A 9,765-nucleotide genomic window follows, 5' to 3' on the forward strand; every position below is an offset into this window, starting at 1 on the left:
CCTGCTCAAACCTAGTCTGACTCACCGGCTGCAATTTCACATTGAGTGGCAATGTCTCCTGATGACAAAGATCACAAGAAAGCAAGAAGTTGCGTAATCTGGAAAGAAGAGCAACTGACATCCTAGTTCCATCCAAGTTGCTAAGTCCAACGTTAGTAGTGAACGGGGCCTTGCCCTGCCCCCCGGAGGCTGACAGAGCCACAACATGAGTCATCCCTCAAACCAGAAACACTTTCATAACTGTGCAGAAACACATAACCGCCACTTTAATATGGAGCAGTGACGGGAAAGTGATGGAAAAGTGACTGCCATCATCTTCCATTCGGTCAAAGCCTTTGGAAGGAGATTTTAACGCGAGGAGGAGGAGAGGTCAACGACCTTTTGATGTGAATCCCACATCTGTAAATCAGCCTTTACACAGCGACACACACGTGACAGCGGGATATACACACATGCGTGCACACACTCCTATAATCACACAGATGTGCACTTGCTCTGTCAACTCTCTCTCGAGCTATTAGCGCTGCTAAGACCTCCGCCAACCGGGGCATCTGTCCAAGCACACGCGCGAGCTAACGTGGCTAGTTCACAGTGCAGCCAGCGTAGACAGGATGTTTCAGCACTTTCCCTGGAGTTTGTCTTTATGAAACAAACGAGATGTCCAATTAGAGGACGATATGAACGATACCACAGTTTCACCAGTCACTCTTGGCTCCTCCCCTTACAAGCTCATTCATTCCCCTAAAAGGACGCCACATATTTCCCTCGCTGGCTTTGGATATTAGTGGAGCGAGCCCACTCAAAATAATCCTCCCAAGCTAAAAATAAATACATAAAATCATAATAATAATACAGGGATATTGAAGAATGAGAGTGGGGGGGGGGGGGGGGGAGAGAAACTGGCCGTTTTTCACCGCTCGTCCAGATGCAGCGCATTACCATCTGCCTATGGAATGCCAGTTATTTCCACAGCATTGTTAATAGCTCCGCTAATATGACACGCAGCAGCTCCCAGGCTGGAGGGAGGGAGAGAGTGATGTCTGGGGGGGAAGGGGGGTCTGGAAGGAGACGGCGATGCTCTCATCACCTGCCCAAACGACACCGGAGAGGCTGCGCGCCGGGAGAGGAACCTTCAGGCTCATCAGGTATTATTCGTACAAACAAACGCCTCTCTGCGTATTTCTTTGCGACTCCTACTGTGAGGTGGCTACAGGGTCAACTCCTCACTGTCAGATGCCTACAGGGGGTGGCTGTGAGATGGCTACAGGGGGGTTGCTCAAAGAAACATTATGCCTCCATGCTTGCCCGGCAGGAACCGTGAGTTCTGCGTAATATGACCGCTTCGCAAAACTCTGAGCCCGTGAAAAAACACCAGCGGTGATACCTATTGCTGTGTAGAGGCTGATGGGAAAATATACAGAGAAGCTGTCGTTACCTTTAGGTGGGAAGTAGGACTTGCTTTCTGCTTTGTGGGGCCAGTCCACCACCAGGTGGCCATAGCGACGGAAACTGTTGGTGATTTCATCTATAAAAAATAGAAAGAAGAAGAGGGGGGGGGAAAACAGACTTGAATAATGGTTCGTAAATATATCGCAAACATATCATGGCAACAATGAATTCGCGCGATAATATGCGCGTGGAGGAAGCTGTGCAGTCAACCGGAGCCGGTCGGTCGGGCATCGATGCCGAGAGAGAGAGACATGGGTTCTATTTTTTGCCATGCTTCCAGGAGTAGCCAATGCATTAAATAGGAACACAGGCCCCAGACACATCTAGTATTCCGACTGCGCTGTGGAAACTCATGAATATTTCACCCGGGCTAAGGGCACGTATTGTGCCTCAGCCCCGGGGTGTTTTGGTATGGCGGTGTGTGCCTGCGCACAATGTGCATGTCCTGGTTTAGTAGGGGAACACACACACACACACACACACACACACACACACACACACACACACACACACACACACACACACACACACATAAGAAAGTAAACATTCCATATTAACGTTAACGTGGAAAAACAACTGCGGCATCTGTCATGGAGAGTGGCGGCCTTATGGTGGGACCACAGTGTACCTGGTGAGGTTAGTTATATGGTGGGACCACAGTGTACCTGGTGAGGTGAGTTATATGGTGGGACCACAGTGTACCTGGTGAGGTGAGTTATATGGTGGGACCACAGTGTACCTGGTGAGGTTAGTTATATGGTGGGACCACAGTGTACCTGGTGAGGTTAGTTATATGGTGGGACCACAGTGTACCTGGTGAGGTTAGTTATATGGTGGGACCACAGTGTACCTGGTGAGGTGAGTTATATGGTGGGACCACAGTGTACCTGGTGAGGTGAGTTATATGGTGGGACCACAGTGTACCTGGTGAGGTTAGTTATATGGTGGGACCACAGTGTACCTGGTGAGGTTAGTTATATGGTGGGACCACAGTGTACCTGGTGAAGTTAGTTATATGGTGGGACCACAGTGTACCTGGTGAGGTTAGTTATATGGTGGGACCACAGTGTACCTGGTGAGGTTAGTTATATGGTGGGACCACAGTGTACCTGGTGAGGTGAGTTATATGGTGGGACCACAGTGTACCTGGTGAGGTTAGTTATATGGTGGGACCACAGTGTACCTGGTGAGGTTAGTTATATGGTGGGACCACAGTGTACCTGGTGAGGTTAGTTATATGGTGGGACCACAGTGTACCTGGTGAGGTTAGTTATATGGTGGGACCACAGTGTACCTGGTGAGGTTAGTTATATGGTGGGACCACAGTGTACCTGGTGAGGTTAGTTATATGGTGGGACCACAGTGTACCTGGTGAGGTTAGTTATATGGTGGGACCACAGTGTACCTGGTGAGGTTAGTTATCTGCTTCCCTGGAGGCACGTTGCTGCTGCCCCACTTTAGAATACCATCATCAAATGAAAATAGTGCAGCTGACCCAGAATCTGCAGATTGGGGGTTTTAATCATACGAACATTTCTCAAATGCAGCGCTGCTCCGGAAGCAGAAAAAAAATAATATATATATATATATATTTTTTAGCCTTTATTTAAACAGGTAAAATCACATCGAGACCAAAGTCTCATTACAAGTGCGACCTGTAAATAATATTGGCTGAGTTAGTCTTTGTATTTTTATATTTGTATAATATAATTTTTCTTTGACTGTATTCAATTCAATTCAACACTTTATTCCAGACACAGAGGCGGTCCATAGTACAGTACAATAAAAATACAAATACAAAACACAATAGAAGACAGACAGATACAAGAAATATCAAATATTTGCATATAGGCTAAAACGCCAAAGGTTCCAAAGCCTTGAGGTGAACCTAACCGTACTCATGGCAGGATTTGCAAGAGCTGAAATTATGCTGTTTGATGACTCAGATATCCTACACATACAACTGTACATGAGGTTCCTGAGTACAGCATGTATATATTCTACATATTTCATTAACTTCATTGTCTTATTTTTTCTCTATAATACTTGCTCCTAATACTACGTGTAGGTTCACTAAGGGTGCTTTCTCACTGGCGTCCTGGTACTGTTCCTGAGCACACTTGTCCCCAAATTGACCCCAGTTTCAGAACATCTGACGAGTGTGAACGTTGCGTTCCGTTCCGTTCCGTTCCGTGCCCGGGCGCGCAACAGGGAACCGTGACAGGTTCCACTTAAAAAGGTGGTCTGGGGAGCGCTTTGGCGTGCCCGGGCACGGAACACTTGCGAGTGTGAAAGCCAACCGTTCCGAACCACATAGACAACAAACGGGCGAGGATAAACTCCAGGCATATTTGATGATGCAAGTGCGCTCTGTTCCGTTTCCGAGCGCAGAACAAATGCTGTAATGTGAAAGCTGACCAGCGGGGGAGAGGGGAGGGGGGGCAGTCGTTCCCGAGCGCGGAACAGAACGGAACGAAAGCAATCGTTCCCAGTGAGAAAGCAGCCTACGTTTCACTGTACCAGTGAATCTGCAGCAGGTCTATTGTGCCACTCAGCATAGTGAGTCCAAACCCTTACCTGGATACAGAACTGTAAAAAAACAAACATTTACCTTCATCGATGTCCGGGGGCAGGCCGCCAACAAAGACCTTCCTGGAGTAGCGCTCCATCCTCTCGCCGTTCTGACAGCGGGTTGGCGAGTTCAGGCCCGGGGTCATGGAGGGGTCACCGTGGCCGTCGTCGAGGAAAGCGTCCTCAAAGGGGAACAGAGAGGAGCGACCTGGACGGGAAGAGCAAAGAGAGGAGAGCAGGAAGACAGGCCGGGACACCGGGGGGGGAAGAGAGAGAGAGAGAGAGAGGTAAAGAGCGGGACGTAAAAAGGGTGAGAGGAGAAGAGCAGGGAAGGAGAGACGGAGTGAGTGCTCAATTCTTTTTGATCGTCACTTTGAACAGTTATAGCAGCAACATCTGATTGGAAGACACCAACACCATGCTGAATGTGTGAGATGATTGTCTGCCTTGCTTACTATATATATATATATATATATATATATATATATATATATATATATATATATATATATATATATATATATAGCATAACATACAGTATATATAGCAGAGTGCCGCAGGGATGGCATAGGCTTTATGTAAGTTCGCATTGTGCTGGGTTACCTTGTCTCAAAGTCAATGGGTCTTTTGAATTGGGTTTTGGTTAGATGCCTGTGGATAACACAAGTTTATGATACTGAGATCTTTGTGTTCAGCAGGATAATCTCCATAAATTAACACTAGCGTTATGATTTTTTAAGCGGAAATGTGATCGTCGGAAAACTTCAAAAATCATACAAGTGTTCATTTGTCAAGAAGATCTTGCTGAACACAAAGATCTAAGAATCACAAACTTTTTCTTAACCACAGACCTTATTTTCCGGCATCTAACCAAAGGCCCATTCAGAAGCCCATTGACTTGGAGACGAGGAACCCCACGCTACGAGGAACCCCACGCTACGAGGAACCCCACGCTACGAGGAACCCCACGCTACGGCATTTCCTGCTTTTATTCGGACTCATTCCTGCGGCACTCTATTCACCTTATGTAGAAGAGACCGTCTGGCTTGAGGAAGGAAGTGTAAACACAATTGCAAGTTCCGATTGTGTTTACACTTCCTGCGACTCATAAACCTAGTCTGACTCGTATGTCAGTCAAACTAGGCCAGGTTTGACCAGGTGAGTCAGACTAGTTTGAGCAGGTAAAACAGCCGGCGTTTTGAACAGGTCGTGACACAATGGATCAAGTGGGCGGGGCTACATAAGGTGAATACACTGAGGCCAAGTAACCTTCAACGTATGACTGTTAAATTTGCTGGTCATACGTTGAAGGTTTAAGTTAATGATTCTTTCCCCCCCCCCCCGATATAATTTTATTATACTTACAATAAATTAATCAAATGAAAGGAAACAAACTAAATCAAAATCACATTAGCAAACTGCAAGCATAGAGACACTGCATGAAATAGGCCACGCCCATCACGGGGGAAAGGCTCCGTTCATTTCCACACACCAGCGTCATTTTCCTTGAATTAAACATAGCTAAAAGCTGTTGTGTGGTGGGGCTGCGCAGACAACAAAATGTAAAAAATCGCCAGTTAAAGTTTTTTTGTACTCCCGAGGAAAACAAGGAAGCTATTGAGAATTGGCGAGAAGAAAAATGTGGATCTAGCTGTCAAGGAAGTAAGTTGGAGTGTTCATCTTCCGTATATACGACCTTTTTGTGCAACACGCAACCATGCACGCGACATAGGAGAACGCCAGGATTGGAGGGGGGGTTTCTGTTTTCCCCCGTCTTGGGCGTGGTTTCTGAATGATGACGCGTTACCCAGTGTCTCTATAGTCATACTATCATGACAATGTAGTCTTGGAGACGTGCTGGTGATTCCCACTCAATCCCAATTCCCAATTCCCTATCTCAATTCCCACACAATCATGGATAAACACCGTAACAGAGTGGAGGGACTGTTCATCGTCCATCCTGTAACAAGGAAGGCTCCAGTCTCCTCATCCTCACCTAGCCGGACACCTCAGACCAGTGGAGGCTTTTACACAAGCCACGTTTCCCACTGGGAGGCGTCCACAGGTCTGGTCGGCATCGACACGTCAAGCTACTATAGTGTTTGAGTGTGGTGCTGTTGGCCAAACATGTAAATCTATGCATCTATCTGAGAGAATGGGCTGAGATCTGATTGTAAACGTGGGTAAGCAATTTAATTGTTACATAGGAAGGTATACCGCACATCCAAAGCGAGATTCCTTTCGATCCTCCTTCCTAGGTAAGTTCATGGTGCCGATACCAGCGCCTCACCAACGACTGCCGTGTGTATTTATTCATTCTGTTATTGAAAGCTATTTGATTGTTTGTTTTTGTTTTTGTTTTATTTATTTAGCACACACTAAAACAGTGCAAGGAGGGAACGAAGCCCACAGGGCTTGTACGGAGTTCCACCCCTATCAACAATCATAATCGTACAATCATAATCATATCAAAAATAATCATATCAAAAAATTACAAAGTTATTGTATTGTATTGTATTGTTGATTACTTAGTGCACTTAGCCAGCCTATTACCACACTAAAACATAGAACCCAAGCCCAATATTGCTACGACATGACCAAAAAATGTCACACAACCGTTTTCCTCCTCGCTGAAGAAAGACAGAATTAGTTCAGAGACACTTCAAATCAGAGATGGGGCCATGTTGGCGGCACCCATCTTAGCCATTCAGGAGACAAATCCCTTCTGAGTCAGCATACTTCCTCCACAGAATCCTAAGAATTTCACGGGACGACCAAACATGCTCTCTCAGATGCACCTTGAAACGGTTTCGTTTTCAATTGGTGGCGGTATCAAGGATGCTGGAGAGGACACCGAGCCATTTTACTGTCAGCACATTGTGTGTAGATCAAGTTTTGTCTTTTGCTTTTCAGTAGAATTGCAGTTATTTTTTCATTTATCAGTGTGGCATGCAGTTGCAATAGAGAGGCAAAGTGAACGTCACCAGAGATTTTCTTCCGCAATTTATTTTCCCATAGACATTTCGTAAAAATGCTTATAAAAATAGTTGTACTTGGTCAAACCAAATGGTTCAGCTATATTTTGAATCGGGAGAGACCATAGAACATTTCATTTGGTCCAAAATTTGAATGAAAACAACATCGTTAAAATATTTTCTTTAAATGTGCATTTAAAAAAAAAAAAAAAACTGGTCCGAGTGAAATGTTATGCGATCTCTCCTGTTTCTAAATATATCCGAACCGTTTGGTGTGAACAAGTAAAACTATTTTTTATAAGCATTTTACGAAATGTCTATGGGAAAATAAATGGCGGATGAAAATCTCTGGTACAGTGCTGAAGCAGGAAGTGACGTTCACTTTGGCTCTCTATATGCCAAAATGCCCATGGACAGCAGAGCCAGTGGAAATGACTGCACTCATTCATAATGAATGAACATGAAGTCGCCATGACAGATCTGTATAAATCACATTACAGGTAGCACAATGACTCAGAATAGAGAGAAAAGAAAATGTTGGCAGACATATTTCTTTTTCCTCTAGCCATGAAGCAGGACAAAGTTCATATTAGGGCTGCCACTAGCGATTATTTTCATAATCGATTAATCTGTCGATTATTTTCTTGATTAATCGATGAGTTGTTTGGTCTATAAAATGTCAGAAAATGGTAGCAAATGACGATCAGTGTCTCCCAAAGCCCAAGATGATGCCCTCAAATGTCTTGTTTTGTCCACAACTCAAAGATAATATCAGTTTACTGTCATACAGGAGTAAAGAAACCAGAAAATATTCACATTTAAGAAGCTGGAATCTGAGAATTTAGACCTTTTCTCTTGAAAATTGTACTCAAACTGATTAATCGATTATCAAAATAGTTGTCGATTAATTCTCTGTCGATCGACTAATCGATTAATCGTTGCAGCTCTAAATGAATGAACATGAAGTCGCCATGACAGAGATGTCCATGTCTGTATAAATCACATTACACTTAGCACAATGACTCAGAATAGAGAGAAAAGAAAATGTTGGCAGACATATTTCTTTTTCCTCTAGCCATGAAGCGGGACAAAGTTCATAATACAGATTTGGGTGAACCCTGGCTTGATTAAATGCAGTGAATGAAGTGGGGCGGGGGGGATAAGTGTGTCAAAATTAATATGATTCCATTCAATCACGACACAGATGAGAAGCAGAGTGACACCACATGGAGACCCCGCCCCCCTCTGCCTCGGAGAGACACGCCCCCCTGCGTGGAGAGCCGGCAATTGACGCTCATGCCCCGCCTCCCCCGCCCCGCCCCCGTCATTATGGCAAAGAAGCAAGACCCCCAGAGAAAACGCCACACGTTACCTCTTCTGCGGCCATAGCTCCGGGCTGCTTGTCAGCACAGTGTGTGGAGGGGGGGGGGGGGGGGGGGGGGAGAGAGAGGAGGCGGGGTCAGGGAGGGAGAGGAGGCGGGGTCAGGGAGGGAGGAAGGGAGGGGAGGGAGGGAGGGAGGGAAGGAGCGACAAGGGGGTGGAAAGAGATACAGAAACATGGGTTTTTGTGGAAATAAACCAAACAACCAGGAGGAACATCTCCAAGGCAAAAAGTGAAACCACAGATGGCCACACCTCAGCGTTGGCAATGGGGAGGAGAGTGATTGTTATTGCAGCCTGGCACCGGCCCAGGGAAAGCAGCCACACCTGCCCTGGCAACAGATGCATGCGGCGCGGAGGGAGGAGGTTTTAGGCATGGAAACGGGGGCCGAGATATCCAGCAGCATAATGCCACGCCGCGGCCATAACCGGAGATGGTAATCTGGGTTTAATGAACCCGCGATGGCTCGCTCTCGTTCCGCGCTGCTATAATCTCCTGCGAATATTCATGAACGAGGACGAGGAGGCCATAAAGGCACGCGGGGCCGAGCCCAGGGGTCGGTTTAGTCATTGTCATGGCCTCTCGGTGAGGTATTAAGAAGAGCTGCGTTCAGGTCAGGGCGAGAGAGAGAGAGAGAGAGTGGAAACTTCCCACAGGAGAGAGAGAGAGAGAGAGGAGGGGTTGGCTGGCAGCCTCGGGGCTCTGCGAGGGGAGGAGGACACACCGAGAGAGAGAGAGAGAGAGAGAGAGAGAGAGAGAGAGAGAGAGAGAGAGGGGAGGAGAACACAGAGAGAGAGAGAGAGAGAGAGAGAGAGAGAGAGAGAGGGGAGGAGAACACAGAGAGAGAGAGAGAGAGAGAGAGAGAGAGAGAGAGAGGGTGGAGAGGAGAGCAGAGCAGAGCGAGGCTAGGTGTCAGGGCTGAGGTGATCTCGATCTACTGCTGTGTGGGGCAAAGGTACAGCACGTCTACCCTGATAAGAGCGGCCGTGACATCACTCGAATCTAATAAATCGGTCGTGTGGCCAGCACTCAAAATGATCTACCCTCTTTCTAGGTTTTTCTAGTTGTTTTCATTTGAATAATAATAACGCATGTTTAACTGAGAATTCCATTGGTCTCATAGGTGGGGGCGGTAGGGCTGGGATTTGAGGCATTTCATAAATTGAGACTCGGACTAATAAGGAATAACGTAGCTTAGGTTTTGTGCGAAACAACACCACGTGTTGTTTGAGGGGATTGTGTGTGTGAGTGTTTCTGTAATCCCTGCGTTGGTTTCCCCACAAAACAAGCTCAACTGGAGTCTCGCTGTGCGTCAAATGCAAACTAAAGAGGACGCAGAATGTAACTAAAGAAGCTGCAATTCCAACAAACAGCAGGGGGGGGGCGATA

At 46.4% G+C, this 9,765-nt stretch overlaps 1 protein-coding gene across 1 annotated transcript in view; it reads right to left on the minus strand.

Moving 5' to 3' along the window:
• The window catches only part of cpeb3 (cytoplasmic polyadenylation element binding protein 3), a 57,279-nt gene that overhangs the window by 16,098 nt on the left and 31,416 nt on the right, over positions 1-9,765 (minus strand). Inside the window, exons 3-4 of the mRNA XM_083658641.1 lie at positions 4,061-4,306; positions 1,436-1,525 (exon numbers count right to left, since the gene is read on the minus strand). Coding sequence (XP_083514767.1) covers positions 1,436-1,525; positions 4,061-4,306 — 336 coding nt within the window. The remainder of the gene's footprint in view (positions 1-1,435; positions 1,526-4,060; positions 4,307-9,765) is intronic.

The sequence above is a fragment of the Poromitra crassiceps genome, assembly GCF_964638095.1.
Source record: "Poromitra crassiceps genome assembly, chromosome: 22".
Classification (NCBI taxonomy): Eukaryota; Metazoa; Chordata; class Actinopteri; order Beryciformes; family Melamphaidae; genus Poromitra; species Poromitra crassiceps.